The 20,611-nt window shown below is 31.5% G+C and overlaps 4 protein-coding genes across 4 annotated transcripts; 3 read left to right on the forward strand and 1 right to left on the reverse strand.

Annotated features, from left to right (window-relative positions):
• The first annotated feature begins 671 nt into the window (after positions 1-671).
• LOC114183728 (UDP-glucose 6-dehydrogenase 1) lies at positions 672-3,471 on the forward strand. The gene is made up of 2 exons (XM_028070847.2): positions 672-812; positions 1,752-3,471. The coding sequence occupies exon 2, from the start codon at positions 1,770-1,772 to the stop codon at positions 3,210-3,212; it is 1,443 nt and encodes a 480-aa protein (XP_027926648.1). The 5' UTR covers positions 672-812; positions 1,752-1,769; the 3' UTR covers positions 3,213-3,471.
• Positions 3,472-7,615: 4,144 nt separating this feature from the next.
• On the forward strand, positions 7,616-10,574 carry LOC114183214 (uncharacterized). Its single transcript, XM_028070145.2, has 2 exons — positions 7,616-8,082; positions 9,823-10,574. The coding sequence occupies exons 1-2, from the start codon at positions 7,729-7,731 to the stop codon at positions 10,345-10,347; spliced, it is 879 nt and encodes a 292-aa protein (XP_027925946.1). The 5' UTR covers positions 7,616-7,728; the 3' UTR covers positions 10,348-10,574.
• A 1,701-nt stretch (positions 10,575-12,275) lies between these two features.
• Positions 12,276-14,096, forward strand: LOC114182959 (calmodulin-binding protein-like protein). The gene is made up of 2 exons (XM_028069770.2): positions 12,276-12,916; positions 13,201-14,096. The coding sequence occupies exons 1-2, from the start codon at positions 12,341-12,343 to the stop codon at positions 13,915-13,917; spliced, it is 1,293 nt and encodes a 430-aa protein (XP_027925571.1). The 5' UTR covers positions 12,276-12,340; the 3' UTR covers positions 13,918-14,096.
• Positions 14,097-16,009: 1,913 nt separating this feature from the next.
• On the reverse strand, positions 16,010-16,823 carry LOC114183688 (LYR family of Fe/S cluster biogenesis protein). The gene is made up of 2 exons (XM_028070800.2): positions 16,460-16,823; positions 16,010-16,355 (listed from the first exon to the last, which is right to left on the reverse strand). The coding sequence occupies exon 1, from the start codon at positions 16,747-16,749 to the stop codon at positions 16,465-16,467; it is 285 nt and encodes a 94-aa protein (XP_027926601.1). The 5' UTR covers positions 16,750-16,823; the 3' UTR covers positions 16,010-16,355; positions 16,460-16,464.
• Between the last annotated feature and the right edge of the window lie 3,788 nt (positions 16,824-20,611).

The following is a 20,611-nucleotide window of genomic DNA, read 5'->3' on the forward strand; positions in this document are numbered from 1 at the left end:
AAGTTGACTCACTCACAGAAAAAATGAAAGGAAACAAAACGCGTGGAACGCGCGAATAAGCTGTAAACCCATCTTTGCCAGTTGCGTTAGAATCAAAACCATCAACTCATGCCCATTTCGGTAAAATCACTTCAATTTCCACTTTTATCCTTTTCCATAACACAAATTCAAATATATATCTAAGGGTATTATAGAAAACTACACTCATTTTATGATAATCAAATAGTAATAGGTAATATCAATGAAAAAAATGTGATTATCACACCATCCTCCTCCATTAAAATTACTTTCACATTTAAATATTTTAATATATATATATATATATATATATATATATATATCATCAAGTTGATGAATATTTTTAGTTAAACACGATAATATAAAAAAAAATTAACATTGGATAGATTAGTTTGTCTTTTCTTTTTAAAAAATGAACAAAACAAGTAACTTTTTGTTTTTATATGTATCTATTTTTTTATTTTTAAAACAAGTAGATTCATATTTGCTTCAAGATGCAAATCCTATCTATTTATTATATGAGTGGTTTTATTTTTATATTCTCTTAAAAATAATAATGAAAACGAGGAATTATTTTTAAATAAATAGAGTTATGTATAATATTTAGTTTTAGAAGAGTAGAAAGATAGATTTTGTACACCGACTGCAATGGTGTCCCTTTTGGTAATAACATGTTGAGGAAGGTGGATTTTGGGTGCGTATATATAACCTTGGTCACGCTCTTCTTCAGCATAACATAATTTTCTTCTTTCTCTCTCCCTTAGTCAAAGGGATTAATAGTTTCTTCACCGGAGGTATGGTTCCGACACTATCATTTCCTGTTTTTACTGCCTCTCATGTGAAATATTATGCTCTGTTTGTTCCATCACGCATTCATGGTTTGAAAATTATGCTATGTTTGTGTGTGATCGTGCTGTTTTGCTTGTTTGCTGATATTTTTTTTATTTGTGCTTGATGGTTTTGGCTCTGGTTTGTGTGAAAGTGAGACGGATCTGTTGCAGTTTTCGCTTACTTTTGTTGTTATGTTGTTAAATTTCGATGCTTTCGTGGATTTTGTTGGTGGGTTTTTGTTGTCACCTTGTTTTGAAGCAAAATTGACGGTGGATCTGCTGGGATTGGTGGCATTTGGCTATGAAACCACGTGCATTTAGTTCATGGTTCTGCTCTTGTTGCTAGATCTGCTTTGGTATTACTGGTTGTCTAGTAGTCATACTGAAGTTTGCATGTGTGTTCTAGATCTGGTTTCATATAAGCTCGTATGCAAGTTCCTGCTTCATCATTCGGGTCATTTTCATCTGTTGACTTTCGAATCTCTTTTAATCAGATTTCTTGTTTTCTCATATGAAATTTTTACATGGTATTGACTCCAAGATGTTAAGTAGGAACTGTTTTAAAATAGAAACATGCAGTTCTGTTGGCCATGATTGGCCAGGTCTTAGATCCTAAAGTCTAGGTAGAACAAAAGGATGATTCTTGATATGATTTCTCAAAAAGGACGAGACCTGGTAGATTTTTCGTCCTATTCTTTGAACTCATGAGGACATAAGAAGCTACGGTGACCTGTTTCCTTGTTTTCCTAGATGATAATAGTTGCAATTTGCAGAATCTGATAGCGTATATATTATACTGTTTTAATACTATTATGTGAAATGATAGTTGTATAAGGCATCTTAGTGACTTACGTTGCAAGCTTGTGTTCTAACTCTGATCTGTTTCAAACCTGATTTCGATAGGTTATTTAGAAAAGCAAAATGGTGAAGATTTGCTGCATTGGCGCTGGATATGTCGGGGGTCCTACAATGGCAGTCATTGCACTTAAGTGCCCATCCATTGAAGTGGCTGTTGTGGATATCTCTAAATCCCGCATTGCAGCCTGGAACAGTGACCAGCTTCCTATCTATGAACCTGGTCTTGATGGTGTTGTGAAGCAATGCCGTGGCAAGAACCTCTTCTTCAGCACTGATGTTGAAAAGCATGTCTTTGAGGCTGACATAGTGTTTGTCTCTGTCAACACCCCAACTAAAACTCAGGGTCTTGGAGCTGGCAAAGCAGCAGATTTGACATATTGGGAGAGCGCAGCTCGCATGATTGCTGATGTCTCAAAGTCTGACAAGATTGTGGTAGAGAAATCCACAGTCCCAGTCAAAACTGCTGAGGCCATAGAGAAGATTCTAACCCACAACAGCAAGGGAATCAAATTCCAGATTCTATCAAACCCAGAATTCCTTGCTGAGGGAACTGCAATCGAGGATCTCTTTAAACCAGACCGTGTTCTTATTGGAGGCAGGGAGACCCCAGAGGGCCAAAAAGCTATTCAAGCTTTGAAGGATGTTTATTCTCAATGGGTTCCCGAAGAAAGAATACTCACCACAAATCTCTGGTCAGCAGAACTTTCTAAGCTTGCTGCCAATGCTTTCTTGGCCCAAAGGATTTCATCTGTTAATGCCATGTCAGCACTTTGTGAGGCTACTGGGGCAAATGTTCAACAGGTGTCCTATTCTGTTGGTACGGACTCAAGGATTGGACCCAAGTTCCTCAATGCTAGTGTTGGTTTTGGTGGATCATGCTTCCAGAAGGATATCTTGAACCTTGTTTACATCTGTGAGTGCAATGGCCTTCCAGAGGTGGCCGAGTATTGGAAACAAGTTATCAAGATCAATGACTATCAGAAGAGCCGTTTTGTGAACCGTGTTGTTTCATCAATGTTCAACACTGTTTCAAACAAAAAGATTGCTATTCTTGGATTTGCCTTCAAGAAAGACACTGGTGATACGAGGGAGACCCCTGCCATTGATGTATGCCAGGGTCTACTTGGCGATAAGGCCAACCTGAGCATATATGATCCACAGGTAACCGAGGACCAAATCCAGAGGGATCTATCAATGAACAAGTTTGATTGGGATCATCCGATCCACCTGCAGCCCACAAGTCCCACTACTGTGAAGAAAGTCAGTGTGGTTTGGGATGCCTATGAAGCAACAAAGGATGCACATGGTCTCTGTATTCTAACCGAGTGGGATGAGTTCAAGACTCTTGATTACCAGAAGATATTTGACAACATGCAAAAACCAGCTTTTGTTTTTGATGGCAGAAACGTTGTGGATGGTGATAAGCTACGTGAGATTGGCTTCATAGTTTACTCAATTGGTAAGCCACTTGATCCATGGCTCAAAGACATGCCTGCTGTGGCATAAGATAGATTATTAATCAAGTATACTGCAATATCAGTCAAGTATTGAGGCAGTCAGTTTGATTCTTTATTATTTTTTTAGTTTTTCTTTCCTTCCTTGTCTTTCTCATAATAGTTGACATAAATGAGGTAAAAATTGTGGGGAAGTAGGAGGTTTTATGTTCTTCCTTGTTGCTTTACTCCAGTCTGTTATGAATGTACCAGAGAAACTTATTTTGTTTGATTAATCTTCTTTTAATATCATAAAGTGGAAATTTATGTAATCTTGAGAGTAAGTATTATTTGAGGTGGAAAGAAGGGCTACAAGAAAGATTAGAGTGTATCAAAATTCATATAAATTTTAATGGTTGACGTTTCAATATACTTTAACTAAACTAATAATCTATACACCTTTTATATGTACTCTGAACAAAAGTTTCCTTTGAGAAAGTTACAAATTTCTTCCATTAAAAGGATCTTGTAGATGGCTTTTGTATGCAGGACATGTGAAGCGCAGCTCTTAGGCTCAGCTCAAAGGTTTTTATTTATTTATTTTTTTCTGTTGTGAGTTATTACAAGTAGAAAAATTATGGATCCCTCGAGTTCTTAAAGTTAGGCGAATATATTCTTGCAAGTGTTAGGATTTAGTACGCATTAAATGTGAACAATATTCTTGCAAGTGTTATAAAGGATTTGGTACGCATTAAATGTAATCAATAGGTGGTGGATGTTAAATAGATCGGATCCATCAAATTGAATAATAGAATAATAAATTCTCATTTGAAGCTTTTGTTAGTTTGAGAACTTTGTTGGTAGAATTTTCTATAATACTTAAAAGGTGGAGAATGTTAAGTATTATTTATTTAAGGTATAATTAATGAATTGAATTTGTAAAACTTTATTGTTAAAAAATTAAAAAAAAATAAATACGAAGTGATATGTGATATGTGACAATCCTGTTCATGATCGTTAATGATTTAAACGATTTTAACAAAAGAAATTTAATTGAACAAAATTGACGAAAATTAGAATCTATTTGAGCACAAAAATAAAATTGTGACTGATTTGATAAAACTTGACGAAAATTGGAATCAAAAATGTATTTTAACCTTAATATAACAATTAACAATAAATCAAATGAATATCTTTGTATATAAGCCGATCTAGATAAACTACCTATTTTAATTGAACTCGTTCCTCGTGGTATTAACATTCTTACTATGAAAATCATTATACTACAATTGACTATTGATACATTTGCCAAGAGATCAACAATGACTTAGTTCGATCTTCAACTCAGACGACTCAGTTTAGAGTCATCTCGTCTCAACCGTTAGCCATAGCCAACTCGACTTAAATTTAGTCAAGGTCGACCCAGCTCGACCTTTGGCTTAAAAGAGTCATTTTGTCTCGACTTTTGACCAAAGCCATCTCATCTCGACCTTAGGTCAGGGCTAACTCGGCTCAATATTCAGTACGAACTAAGTCATCTCGACCTTCTGCCCAACCTGACTTTACTTTTTGGACTTGTGGACTTTTTTGGTCCTAAGCAATGAGCAATTCCACAACTTGGAGAATTTCAATTTTCTTCTTTTTTAAGTGAATTTCAAATTTAGTTATTTGAAATATTTTCTTAAAATTTCTCAATTTCAATTTCTTTTTAAGTTTTTTCATCTAAATTCAAACATGCCATTTTATTGGAATAATTTCAAATTCTCCAAATAAATGAATTACTTTTTTAAATTGTTTCATCCAAACATACCATAAGCAAAGGGATATGTGGTAATCGGTTCATAAGTAATATAGAGTGAACGGTGAAAAAGGGGAACAATATCAAATTTTGGAAGGACAAATGGATTTCAAAACAACCTTTGAGTGTGTCAGTTACCCAATATTATATGTTCATTCTCTTAATAAGAATGGAGCAATAAGGGAGTTAGGAAGATGGAATAATCAAGGTTGGGAATGAGTAATGAAGTGGAGAAGAGAATGGTTTGAATATGAAACACCTCAATTAGGTAGATTCATGGAAGAACGTACAAGTAGATGACTATCTAAGGTTAGAGAAGACACATTGATATGGAAAGATGAAGAAGGGGACAACTACACTGTCAAATCAACCTATAGTAAATTTCTTGGTATAATTCATAGGGAACACAACAAAGTCTTCAAAAAATTTTGGAAGATTAAAGTTTTTCCCTTAGCTCAACACTTTGCATGGAAAGTTTTCCTCAATAGAGTGACAACTAAGGATAATTTGATTAGGAGAGGTATTTTGATAGGGTCTAGCTTATAGTTATGTGTAGAAATGGTGAGGAAAGTGTCTCTCATTTCTTCTTTACATGTAATGTTGCTTAGTGTATATGAAATCAATGTCTTAGATGTGTTGGAATTACTAGTGTTAATCATAATGTCCCACATCATAACTTTAGTCAATTTGATCTTATGGAATTGAATATAAACAAAAGAGTATCCGAGGTTCTATATGGATGACAATTTTGTGGGCTTCATAGGACTAAAGGAACAAAGTTATTTTTAGGAGCGAATTGACAGTTTTTTTAAAGGTCTTTAAAGTTATTAATATTATTCGTGTCTCTGACTTAAGAATAAAAGAAGCCATTAATATTTATATGATGAATTAATTCTCTTTATTTTATACAAATATGTAATATATATATATATATATATATATATATATATATATATATATATATATATATATATATATATATATATATATTTGTTTTTGTAGATCACTCCCTTAATTAATTTTTTTAATTTAAATAATTACTCGTAATAAAAAATCATTTACATAATAAAAAATTATTAAAAAAAATTATATATATTATCTTTTTGGTTTAATTAATCGTAAGGTATCCAGTTTGGTACTAGAATGTCAAATTGGTACCCGTTTTTACAAAAGTGTCAATTGCATCCCAACTTTTGAAAATTGTTTCAATTAGGTCCTTTCAGACAGAGTTGACTAACGCCGTTAGTCAACGTGCCACGTGTCAATCTGTGGTTTTTTTGATTTTTTTTTAAAAAAATTAATTTTTTTTTAATTTTAATTTTTTTTAAAAAATTTTTTTTAAAAAAAATTAAAAATGTCACGTGTCAAGTCCCTGTGTATGACACGTGGCATTGTCAGTGCCACGTGGCATTGTAATGCCACGTGTCAGTGTCACTATTAGATGTCATTGTGTTGATTTCGATCTGGTCCCCACATATGTCTTTTTGTTTCAATTTAGTACCTAAGTATGTGTATCTGATTCAATTTTGTCCAAATTTTTTTTTTAATAATTAAAATATTTTTGTAATACATTTTTTATAAGATTAAAAATAATTAAGTATAAATATTTTTACAAAATTAAGTACTAATATTTATAATGTTTTTCTCAATTTCAGACCAAATTTATTATTTGTATGAATGTTATGCTATTTATAAGTACTAAAATGACTTTTACCACTAAATTTTAATATAAATATCAAATACTTAATTTTTTTTAAACTTTTATACTTAATTACTTTTAATTTTATTAAAAAATATTTTAATTATTAAAAATTATTAGGTCAAAATTGAATCAAATACAGTAGGTACTAAATTGAAACGAAAAAACATAAATGGGAACTAAATCGAAATCATCACAATGACATCTGATAGTGACACTGACACGTGGCATTACAATGCCACGTGGCACTGACAATGCCACGTGTCACACACAGGGACTTGACACGTGGCATTTTTAATTTTTTTTTAAATAAAATTTTTAAAAAAAAATTAACAATTAAAAAAAAATTAAAATTTTTAAAAAAGAAAATCAAAAAAACCACAGATTGACACGTGGCACGTTGACTAACGGCGTTAGTCAACTCTGTCTGAAAGGGACCTAATTGAAGCAATTTTCAAAAGTTGGGATGCAATTGACACTTTTTTAAAAGCAGGTACCAATTTGACATTCTAGTACCAAACTGGGTACCTTACGATTAATTAAACCTATCTTTTTATAAATGTTATGTTATAATTTATTAGTCATTTTTATTTTAATAATTAAAATTATTTTGTAATTTAATAAAAACAATTGTAGTAAAAGAAAAGTGTTTTTACTAGTTATTAATAAAAGCTATAAGTTTTTTTTTTATTTGATATTTATTTTTTCTTTTTACGTATTTTACTACCAATTTTTTTATTAATAAAAATATTTTATTTTTTTAAAATTTTATAATTATTTTTTAAGAATATATTTTATTTAAATCTAATAATATTTTTTGTTTTAATAATAATTAGAATAATTAATGTTACTTTTTATTATTATAAGGTAAATATGGGGAGGTACATGCGTAAATAAAAAAAAAAAACTGTTATTATCTTTTTGTATTTGTTAATTTTGGATATCTTATTTGAAAAAGAACAAATAATTTTCCGAAACTTTGTATGCAAGTAGTTTTTTTGAATCAGTGTAATCATATAGCATCTTCCCTTTCTTTTTCATCTTCTTCATCATCTTCAATTCAATCCTCATGCTACTCAAACACATTTAGCCATGGAGTACGGCAATTGGGCTGAATCGCTGCAAACCGAAACCCCACTCTTCTCTTTCCCTCAACCTTCCTCATCATCTTATGCTCCTCCACCATCTCAGACCACCCATTACCCCTCTTATTCTCAAAACCCTAACCCCTCTTCCTCTCTTCCCCTCAAACCTCCTGGGGTTGATTCCCTTCCGCCGTCGAACCCTATTGTGTATTCAAATCATGAATCTGTTCCCATTCCCAGTTTGATCTATCCCCAGACCCATGCTGGGGCTGATTCCAATTCTGGGTACTATGTAAACCAGAACTGGGCTGCCAGAGAGGCTGTTAGGCAATTTGGTTCTGACCCAACTGTCTATGCACCTGTAAGTGCCCGTTTCTTTAAAGTCTTTGGCTAAAGTTTTGATTTTTTAAAGGGGAAAAGTCGGATTTGGATAATGTGTATGCATGAGTTTGATTCCTTTTATATTTGTGACTGGTTTATACTGTTTACTGGTTGCACGTGTAGAGAGCATAGAGCTATGCTTATAATGTTGGTCCACAATTATTGGTCTCTTTTAAACAAGGTTTTAAATTGCAGTCACGGTCCTAGTTTTGTTGAGATCCTTGATATTGTGGGAAATTGTGGTCAAATACGGACTACTACTATCCTGGATGCCCCTGTATCCTTGTTGTCGCCGTTGAAATTGTTCTGACAGAGAGTTTTTTTAATCTTTGCTTGTGTACATTTCCATTAGTTTCATGAAGTAGTTGAAAATTAAAATAGAAGTGAGCATGTTCTTGTCTAGTGGCAGCTAGTTGAAGTTTTATAGGAAATTGATTTGTTGTTGGTGATGATTGGTTAACTATACTCGTAGTGTCTACCATTGATGTATGACTGATTTTTGTTTTTTATTTTGTTTGGACATAGGGAGTTGAAATCCATGTAGAAATATGTGGATACCATATTTGGATGCTTAGACATGCTTAGTATATCTTTCATATTATATTCATTGATGTTAGAAGTTCATTTATTATTAAAATTTACACTATTGGCTATAGCTAAATCGCAGATTATACAATGGTTTTGTATTTCAATATTGAAATGACTTTGGACATATATAGGGCCATGATGAGTATGAGAGGAGTTAGCATATTAGTCAATAATGTTTTACATAAGCCTATTCTTCTGACCCATTATGTTCCTCTTAGTAGAGCATACTCTTGCTATTCTAAATACACATCCTCTATATCTGGGTAATGGAAGTTTTATGACCTCGAGACTATGTTATCTGATTGTTTGGGTTTCACATGAATCAAGTACACATTGTTTGTTATCTCGAATCAGCTATCTTTCTATCATAGTTATCTGAAATTAAGAATTTAAGCAGAGGAATGTAAAAATTTATTCTACTATATATTTCTGAAATTGAGTGGATTATGATTTTGAATTTATTGAAGTTGTCTATGGATTTGAAGTTACTATGAACTTTGTTTGGCAGTCATTGCCTTTGTCATTGGCCGTGTTATATTTAGTTTTCCATAAAAAATTGACCTGAACAAGTTTTACCTACTAATTGGATTGGAGTAGTAGCTCATGACATTGATTAAGTCATTCAGCCTATACTATTATGGTAAAAATTCATTGTGCATTATCTTTTATAAATTATAGTCCCGGTAATTTTCTCTACATTCATAGTGTATTTGAAATCTGTTTTATAAGGAAGTACTTAACTACCAACATGTTGGTTCAAGTAGAACTAAGTTTATAGAGACCTTAGTGGAGAAAAATATATCTAGGAGGAGAGACTCGGCTATGATGATCAGTTAGGTTTTCATGAAATTTGTCAGGTTTTTGTGGGGAGATTAGTCATTGTCAAATACTCTGCACAAATCACATGGTGACCCAAAAAAGCATTTGAAGAACGCTGTGTTAAAAAAAATTCATTGAGTGACTCTGGGTTTTTATTGTATTGTTTTTAAGATTGCTTGGATAAGGATTTGAATAGTATATAAAAGTTCGTTTATTGGCTGTATGCAAGTCTGGGTTCTCCATTCGTTTTTTTTAATTGCACTGTTATTATCTAGATTTGGAAATAAATACATAAATACATGCAACCGTGCAGGGCATCTCTATACCATCCAATGACTCAGAACAATTGGCTATGTGGTGGGCAAATACTGCAGCTCAACTTCATGGCAATGGAATACTGAGTAAAAAACAAAAGAAAGCTAAAACTAAGGTTGTGCAACCTGCATATTGTGAAGTTTGCAAGATAGAATGCACTGGAAAGGAAGTGCTGGACCAACATAAATTAGGAAAGAAGCACAAGAGGAACTTGGAAAAACTAAGAGAATCATTGAAACCAACCCAAGTTCAACCATCTGGGTCATCTAATCCTGTAATAGGACCCCAGTTACCAGACAACAAGAGCAAATCAATCAGTGGGAACAAGATTAAGAGAAAAAAAGCTGAAACCATTGAAGACTTGGAGAAAAAGAAAAAGAAGGTTCTTGATGGCGGGGCAGCAGCTGAAGCAGTTAAGATATGTGCTATATGTAACGTGGTGTGTAATAGTGAGACAGTCTATAATTATCATCTTACTGGACAGAAGCATGCTGCTATGCTGAAGAAAACATATGCCAGTTGAATTCTCCCCTTATATTTAGGAACATAGTTTGTTTTGGCACCTTCATTCTGCATTTGAATAGAGTATTCACTTCTCAATTTTTAGTTTAGATATGAACTTGGGTGAGTATATACACTTTTAGATTGTTTTAGCAGATGAAAACTTGAGATGTATCACACCATCGTCTCAGCAAGAACGTATAATGTTGCATGCTCAAAGGTATTTTTCAATGGATATTGTGATCTAAATTAGTAGCCTCTGTTATCATATAAACTAAGGTGAGACAAAAACTCTTGGCAAAGGCTTTCCGATTTACTCTATTTAATCAAATTATTATCATTAGTCTAAATTTATGAATTACATTTAAAGTAAAAAGAAAAACTACTTTATAGTTTCTTGGAGGGAATAATGTGGTGGTGTCCACAAACTTTGCCTTCCTCGATTCCTGCACACTTTAGACACCAACTTTGCCACCATCTTAATAATACTTGTATATACCCCACGCTCCTTTTTTTTGTTTTTTGTCTGTTTTTTTGTTTTTAAGAATTATGTTTTCACAGTATAGGAACTTTCTATCATTACCAACACATTTGTCTGATTCTCTTTACACACACTCGGCTCATTCAAAAATAAGTTGAAGCTATGGTATTTAATCAAAACTATAGCTGAGTAAACTCGCATTTAACTGTTAACCATCATAGTAAGTATGCAATTTTAGTTTAACTTATATTTTTTTTTCCTAGTTTAAAATATATGACAATTTTTCCTTAGTAAGAATATAAAAGAATTTGATTATCCTTTTCTGTTATTTTATACTTTGTCTTTTTTTTTCTTATTGAATATAGTTTCATTTAACAAACTCTAATAAATAAATAAATAATTAACAAAGTTTTTAACGAAAATACACTAGAGATTGGATATTTGGCTTAACTTTATATAGTATTTAGGCGTTTTTCATTTTTCAAATCATCTAGTCATTATGTTATACTATATTAATTCGTGTATTTTTTTTCTCAACCATGACTCGTGTATGCACTTTGAATACGGAGGTTATTACATGAATTGGAAATAATTGAAAATCGCTAATAAAGTTATTATTATTTAAGTTATCAAATATAACATATCTAATAATTTATGATCAGATAAGGTTCAAATATTTACGTATAATTGCTCGTTTTTAGTTTTATAAACTTTACTTTTAAATTTGTATATTTAAATATTGATAATCTTAATTGAGTTCATGAGATTTATTTAGTTTAATTTTTTTACCGAATATCACAATTTTTTATAAAAACAAATCTATTAAATCTTTTGAATTTCAATTGAATACGCCCCTAACTATATATGAAAGTAAAGTAAGCGAAGAAGTGAAAGAGAAAAAATAAGCTGAAAATGAATTAAAAATGAGAATATTTCAATAAGGTAAATAAAATAAATAGAGGAAGAACAAAATAATTAAACATAATGCTTGAATGAATATTTATTTGATTGGAATGTGTTCTTGTCGGAAAGTATATTACTCGAAATAAATATCAGTAGACTGTTTTCTTTAAAATTGTGATCCTTTTTCTACCTTCAGACATTTATATCCTTTTGTCTGTTTTTATGGTTATTTTAATTTTAATTTCAACTTTCTCTATGATATTTCCATTTTCAATCCAAATCACCTTAATTCTTATTATTCATTTCTCACATATTTCTTTCTTTTTCCTTTCATTCTCCTTCCTCCACATTAAACTGAACAAACAATAATGTCAATTGTTTAATTTCCCGAGGGTTATGAAATATAATATATGTAATAATTAAAAACATTAAAGTCTATCAGATAAAAACATAATCAAAATATGTTTCATAGTAAATTCTTTTATCAAAGAAAGTAAATATCTGATTTCTTTTGCAAACGGTAAACCAATTCATTACAGTGTCTTAAATACCCTTTGAATTGACCAAGTTCTCGCCAACAAGATCAAAACCCTTCTTCCCTCGGAGTGTTGCTGGTTCTCCCACTCGCTGAATGGCCTCTCACTGCCACTGTCACCACCACCACCAAGCTCCTCCTCCTCCTCCTCCCACCATCACAGCCACCACCACCACCACCCAATGCTGCTGCTACCACAACCCACCTAACACCTGTTGCACAGCCCCGCCACCCCAACACCACCTTCTGCACCCCATTGCATCATTCCTCTCTCAACCCCAACCTCACCCTATTCTTCCTTCCCCAAAAAACTACACCAAATCTCACACTCACCACAACCTTAACCTCCCCACCCAAAACCACCACCTTCAACACCAACACCAAACTCATTCCGCTATCTCATCTCTCCTTCACCGCATCGAATCCCTCGAGTCCTCTCTCAATCACTACACCCGCCACTCCCTCCGACACACCGCGGCCACCGTCATTCAAACCCATTTTCGCTCCTTCCTTGTTCGCAGATCAAGAACCCTAACCCAACTCAAACACCTCGCTTCCATCAAATCCACATTCAACGCTCTCAAATCCTCCTGTTCCAGCCATGCCCATGTCGATTTCGCAGCCCTTTCTCTCAAAGCCATGAACTTGCTCCTCGAACTCGATTCCATTGAGGTAATCTAATCATGAGAATTTTCTTTTGAATTTATTACTTTTAAATAAAAAAAAAAAAAGTAGAAAAATAAACTGCTAAATTTGGTTAAGTGGGTGAGGATCAGAATCCTATCCGTGAAGGAAATGAGTCTGAATTACTCTAGGAGTGTTAAGATTTTGCTGGTGTGCAATCTGTAAATACTTTCTGGAACACTTTTTTAGTCTCTGAGATCTGTGCTTGTGCTTTTTAGCCTAATAGCCTCTCTACCCCCAACAAAACTTAAAAGTTTCAATTTTGATTCTAGGGTTGTGATCCGATGATTGTAGATGGGAAAAGGTCGATCAGCAGAGATTTGGTTCGGTTTTTGGACTCAATTGAAGAGGTTGCTTTGAGAAAGCACGTGCTTTATGTTAGAGAAGCAAAGACTGTGAGGTCTGGTAAGAAAGTTCAAACACCGAGAAATGCAGGTGATGACGAAAGGAGGAAGCTGCTGAATAATTTGAGGGATAGGGTTGAAAAGCTTAGTAGATTATGTAAGGTTTCTGCTAATGATGAAGAAGATTCCGAGTCTGAGGAGGGCATTCATGATGATGGGGTGACCAATGTTTTGATTGGTGGAAGTAGTGAGGTGTCTGCAAAGAAAAATGGCGTCTTCCTTGGGAAGCGAGGAGTTCAAGCTGGAGTGAAGAAGAGTGTGAGGTTTGCTGAAAATGGGAATATTCGTGAGGTTTATAGTAGGGATGTAAGATGTTCCGATGGAAGTTGTTCATCTAGTGATGAGCAAGGAGAGGTTTTGGATAATGTGAGTGGTGCAGTTGAGGATGATGGTGTAAATTCTTATCAGGGTGCTGATGAGGAGGAGGAAGTGTTGGTGATGGAGAGTGGAAGGTTTCTGGAAAATGAGGAGAAAGAGCAGCTTCATGCGCACCAAGAAAAGCTCATGTACTCTGCTCCTTTGCCACTTAAGATGGAAAATAGAAGTGGTGTGAAGAAGAGTAAAGGTGTGAAGATTTTGACGTGAAGGACCATGGAATGTATCATGTATGACTTAGTTTTCGCTCTATTTGTATTGTTTAATTGTAACCTAGGAGTATTTTTTTTATTGGATTTCAGATTGGTGGAGCTCATTTGTGTGTCTAACTGATCGCTGGTTCTGTAATGAACTTGAAATGTTCAACTTCAGTTGTTGTTTTTACTGCATTCGGGCTATCAACTTTTTCCAACACTATTTGAAGCAGTGTCACTTGTTTTCTCAATGTTGATAGTAGTAGAATAAAAGGATAGTTGTGAATATTGTTAGGCAATTCCAATTTGCGGATTTAACAAATATACTATTAAATGTCTCATCGTAGAAAACCCATAATTTGATGAAGAATCAAGCGGCTTTATTGATTATATACTTTGTTTCGTATCTTATTCATATATACATCATATACCTGAATGTCAACGTCAGTGAGCTAATCAGCTAACCCACCCAAAAAATGTTGATACACAAATTATGATTGTTAAGCAGACCACAATTTCTTATCTGACTCGAATAATTAAATGAAGGATTCAACAATGATCTTGAGAAAAGAAATAAAATGGCCAGAAAATTAACAATAGAAAGCTTAAATGTCCCGCCAGAGTAAAATTTAAGGATGATTTGATCATGAAATACCACGATAACTTAGAAGCACCCATTTTGAAGTAAATTGACTGAAAAAAGAGAAAATAATGATAATTGGGAGAATTAGAGTGATTAAGTTACATTTACAAATTCGACTATCTTCTACTTTGGTGTTAAGCGTGACTTTACAAAAACGCAACATATAGTAAGCACCAAATGCAGTTTTGTTTTTCAAAGTTGGAGGATAGGTACTGTTTTGTTGAAGCCATTGATAAACATAGACATAACGTAGCATCTAAATTCATGTATAAAGTATTTTACAACATTTCGAACTCGAAGAATCATTGTCTATTCTTTCGACCATTTTTGTAAAATCATCTTCAAAGTACAGAACAACATTCTTTTACATTATCCCGTCTGTTCTATCGTAAAACCTTTGATCTTCTTTTTACATTGTACCTGTCTGGATACAAATTACAAATACTTCTTAGAAGTTTTCTACAGGAAATATAAACTTTTTTTTCCCAATGCAGAAAAAGTGCATCTAGTTCTCTATCCAAACAAACTCATAATCACTCCCTCTCATTCTCCCTTACGAATTTTAACTATTTTTATGTAATTTCTCAGGACTTAAAGCTAATTAGCATCTTGATTAACAAAATCAAAGTCATGATCAGGGAGCACGACTTATGTGATTTAGATTTCTGCAACAGAAGTCATTTTGGTTTCACGATTTCTTTATTAATAATTGAGCTAACCTAATTTTCTTTAATTCTTTTAAATTTAGTATTTCTTAAGCCAAACAATTTGTTTCAAATTGAAAATATGAAAATCAAACCGATAAAAATAGGTTATTTTGTTAAAGTATAATGTTAATTAACAATTATCAAACATACATGAATATGTTATAGTTCAATTATATTTTACTTTTAAAATAGTAAATATGTATGTATATGTGTATACATCAAAACAAAATAGCAAAAAATTGTATAATTTATTTATAAATATGAAAGAAGGTTATAAATTATAAATATAAACACTAATCATATAAAACCATTCTCCACTTATTTCTCTATTTAATAATTTTTCATGTTAAAACGTTCTACAGTTTTTTTAACAAATTTATAATAACAAAAACTATAAAAATAATTCACAGTATATCTCCCAATTTAATATTTCTTCATTGCAAAATATTTTACAATTCTTTTCTAACAAAATGTTTTATAATTTTATAATATCAAAAACAGCCAAAACCAAGTTCCCCCATTGTTATGATCCTCTCTATTTGATTCCTCAACCTCTCCAATAATATCTTCCACAACACCTCCTTCATGAGCACTATAGACACAGACCACATTTCTGTTTGACCATGTATTTAACTAATACTGGAAATTTCCAGTTTAAACCTTTTTTCTTCTTCTTAATTTGCAATTTAAGTTTTAACATCACATCTTACGAAATCCCAAATGGAAGAGCTTGCAAAAATCACAAGGGTAGCCAATAATTAAGCAAAAGAAAACATTGTCATGCTAATAATGAGGCATGGCAACTTGATTATTAACAAGAGCACAAGATGATCACTTTTGAAGCATTTCACCAAATTGATATCACCATCAAACAAAAAGTAATCAAATTTACAGGTAAACCAACTAAATCATCCCTTCTAAACCCTAGAAAACGGTTTTCCATTTATTATAGGAACGCACCACTCAAATTTAGAGAAAATATGCATAAAGTTGTCCTAAAAAATGACGGCAGGAAATTAAAGAGCAACTCTAGGTTGAGACCTGAAAAGATCTTCACTTCCTTACAGATTATGGAAACACAATTCTCCAATTAGTTCTCAGAACCTGAATTGATACCAACACAAACTATTATCAATTAATACACAGCAAGTAACAAATTAGCGTCACAAAGAGGCATAAACCCTAAACCCTGTGATGCTAGAGGTTACCGTTACTAGAAAGGGACTTGCTGGAGTTCCATGACGCTGCGGAGCGGAGGGGCGTAGAGAGAGTACACGACGGCCTGTCGTTTGACGACGCCGAGCTGGGACTTGCCGTGGGAATAGGCGGAGGAAATCGAAGAGGGGTCGGACAGAGAGGCGTTTTGCCGAAACGCATCGATGGTGCGTCGTTTGGTGTATTCCCTGATGTTGTAATCGGGGAAATCTCGTGCGACGCGTAGGAGAGAACGGAAGAGAGAGAGAATTTGGGCGGGTGAAGGAGTAGAAGATGCACTCATGGCTGAGTTCGGATACAGAACACAGATTGAGAGCTTCAGAGAGGAATGAGAGAGAAAATTGAAGGGGATTTGAGTGACACCTATTGGGTCCAAAAACTTTGGCCCAAATCAATTCCAAAATTCAATTTTTTTTTTCTATAATTGCAAAGTTCATAATTTGATCCAATTTGTTTTTATTTTGATGTAATTGATTCTTATACCTAAAATATTTATTCTAAAAGATTAGTGAATTAAAAAAAAAAACATTAAGTTAAAGTTATAACTTTTCAAAAATTTGTAAACAACAATTATTAAAAATATCAAAATTTCAAATAAAGAATTAGAAAGGGACTGAAATTTAAATGTAGCCTGAGAATTATTGAGAAAACGGATAACTAAGAAACTAAAGTAATTATTTTTCATAATATAAAATTAAAGTAATTATTTTTCATAATATAAAATTAATGTATGTATTTTAATATTTTTTGTTAACTTTTTTATAAGTAGCAATATTAATTTAATTTATAAATTTTATTACAAAGAAAACTGTTCTAAATATCAAATATGAGAAACTAACTAACGTGAAAACATACAATTTACATAAGAATGAATAATTGAAATATGCAATCATTTACTGTTTTTTTTTTTCAATATTAGTGTCAATAGATATGTCGTTATATATATATATATACATATATATATATATATATATATATATATATATATATTAACTTGATAGACTCTTATTTAAAATATTTTTCAAAAATCTTGTTTAAAACAAACTTTCATTTTCTAGTTAAAAACATTTTAATAACACTAGTGTAAACACAGGCGCTATCGCGCCTGTGTGTACGCATTTTTTGAATTATATTAATAATTGATGATATTGTAATGTTATTAATTTAATAAACAAAATAAAAGTATATTTATAAAAAATAAAATAAAATGTACGGAGAAAATAAGAGAAAAATAACTGTTGATGAATAGTAAGAGAAAAAAAGAAAAAGGAGATAAGTAAATAATTTTATAAAAACTTGTAAAAGTAACCGTTAATTTTTAAAAATTTAATAAATAATTAAATTATAAAGGGTAAAGTTGGAATTATGAAATGTGGACACAAAAGAGGGAATCCCCTTTATATATAGTTATAGATGCAATAAAAAAATAGGTAAAAAATATTTAGTCTGAATATTTTGTATACTAATTTGCTTGTTAACATCCTTGTTAACAAATATTATGTTATTGAGTTATTTTGCGTTGCAAATTACAATTGAGTTTTATCTTGAGTTCAACTACTTATAGTTGACTGGACAAATATTATTTGGATTCTACCTCAAATACCAAAACTATTATTTGGACCTCATATTTGTATTAAACACTTTGAATATTATTTTGAATTCAAACTCATGACTAACACAATGACTAACACAAGTAAATTACAAGAGTTGTTGTACAAGAGATATCATATGCAGTTATTAAAAAAAAAGTAACATTTTAATATATATACAAATAAAGTTTACTCTTCTAGATTAGTAATATGTTAAAATTTCTAAGGTTATAACTAAAGGGTTGCTCAAAAATTGTAAAAGTGGTACCAATTTCATTATTATCAATCCTATTTATTTATTGAAGAGTATTTTCAATTTATAAATAACCAAAATAAAAAGTTGTCAGTAATCCTTTCTAAATGTCATAAAATATATTATTCTTCAAGTTGCACTTCTTCATGTTCAAGCATAAAGATGTGTTAAATGTTAAATGTTTTTCATGCAACACTAATTACAAAATTCTTATTCAAGTAACATGTTATATGATAAATGAAAGTATTTGTAAAACATTTACTCTTTCTAAAAACATGACAATTGATATGAAATAACTTTAGCCTTTAGCATATTTTTCAAAAGATCTTTGATGCAGACAAATCTTCATAAGATCAACTTGCATGACGGACAAAAAAACATTATGTACATAAATATAATAAGCATTTAATATATTTTAGTTGTACAATAAACAACTTAAAAGTTACTTATCTTTATAATTCTTTATAATTCGATTACGAATTAACTTATTAAATGAATATATTTGTACAATTGATTGTGTTTATTTCAAATTACATATGTTATTTCACATCAAGATAAATTTTATTTTGTGCATTTCTTCATTAGAAGAACATTTGGTTAAAATAAAACAGACAAATCACAAATAATTTCATGTCAAAATAAACTTTGTTTTCATTTCATTATAACAACACTTGGTTAATATAACCTCGTGTTAATCAATTTTTTTTTTACTATTTCTTCCTTACAATAATAAAAATTTAAAACACGATAATTATTGTCTATCGAATCAGTGAAACACCGAATCACATCAAATCACATGTAAAAATTTATAAGTTAATTATTTTTATTACAACACGTTTCATAAAAATTATCTGTTAAATATTATTCCAAATAATTATATATAACTGTAATAGTTGCTAATTCATTACAATGTTAAATCCCATAATTATGTCCATTTTTTTTCTATAATTATCAATTTTAATATTTTAGATAATTTTAAACAATTTATTATATCGAGAGTTAGACTAAAACGGCTAGCAATATATATATTTTTTATAATCAATTATAAAGAAAACAATGGTAATAAGTATATACATGTTTTTTCAATCTTATTTCCTAATTTATCCCAAATAATTTATCACATTAAAAATTAGAATAATATTATAATCGTAGGTCAAAAACATCCAATGAAATAGGGTAATTCCTTGAACACATGCCTTTGGCTACAATTTTCATGTTGTTAGAGGGAAGTTAACATTTATGGAACCTATGTTCTTCCTCTTTTTGGAGCTAACATATCAACACTCAAATTGTGGCTACAAAGAGAGACCAAAATAAAGAAAGATTAGATGGTTTATAAAAGTTGCTCCAAAATTTTTTCTTCTTTTTTACAAAAGATAAATTCACTCATTTTATTTTATGTTTTCTTCTTTAAATATATTAGACTCAATTTCTCATTTATAAAAGAAAAAAGGTATTGTTTAATTTAATGAAAGAATATGTTAACCCTTTATCAATCTCCAAGTGTGGTGAAGGATAAGGGAGAATGAAGCACCCTTCACATGAAAGCATGTTACTTTCATTGATTCCACACACCTCATTTTTTCAGATTTTGCCACTTGTCATTGTTAATATAAATTGGTATTATGTTCTTTAATCATATCCTCGAAACTCCAACTCAGTTTAAGATGCTGCTCTATACTTTGGATTTAAGTTAATTTAAAAGTAAATATAATTACATAATTTCTCAACTATTATGTTTACGTAATTATTTATATTTATATTATTTAAATTGGTATAGGGGATCACTTGTTTGTTTTTTATTTACAAATTAAAAAAAACAAAATTACCTGTTTAGTGTCTTAACAAATATCGCGGTTTTTCTTACTTTATATTATCATATTTAAGAAGAATTAGTCTGTAATTTCCTATCTCATTATCTCAACTAGTACTTTTCCTACATTCCAAGCTCTCAATAACCCTAATTTTCCCTAATCACCTCCCCTAACACTACCTCACACAAACGCAAAATCAAGAAACTTAAACCAAAATTAAGCACTAATTTCCACATAATGGTTTTAACCTTGTCCATAAACATAGGAAACATCCAAATTTAGGAGTTAAATCCCTAATCTCAAGGTCAAACACTCACCACATTTCTCTCCCTGAGCACAACACGCTTTTGAGATTTTGACTCATAATACAATTGCAATGTTTTTCACTTTTTTTTTTTGTTTTCATAATTTTTTGGGGGAAAACGAAATTTTAGATCGGACCAATGGGAAGGCTCCGCACAAAGTGAGCAAAAAATGAAAATAAAAATA

Source organism: Vigna unguiculata, chromosome 5 (genome assembly GCF_037176805.1).
Source record: "Vigna unguiculata cultivar grain cowpea cultivar isolate G323 ecotype 2 chromosome 5, ASM3717680v1, whole genome shotgun sequence".
Classification (NCBI taxonomy): Eukaryota; Viridiplantae; Streptophyta; class Magnoliopsida; order Fabales; family Fabaceae; genus Vigna; species Vigna unguiculata.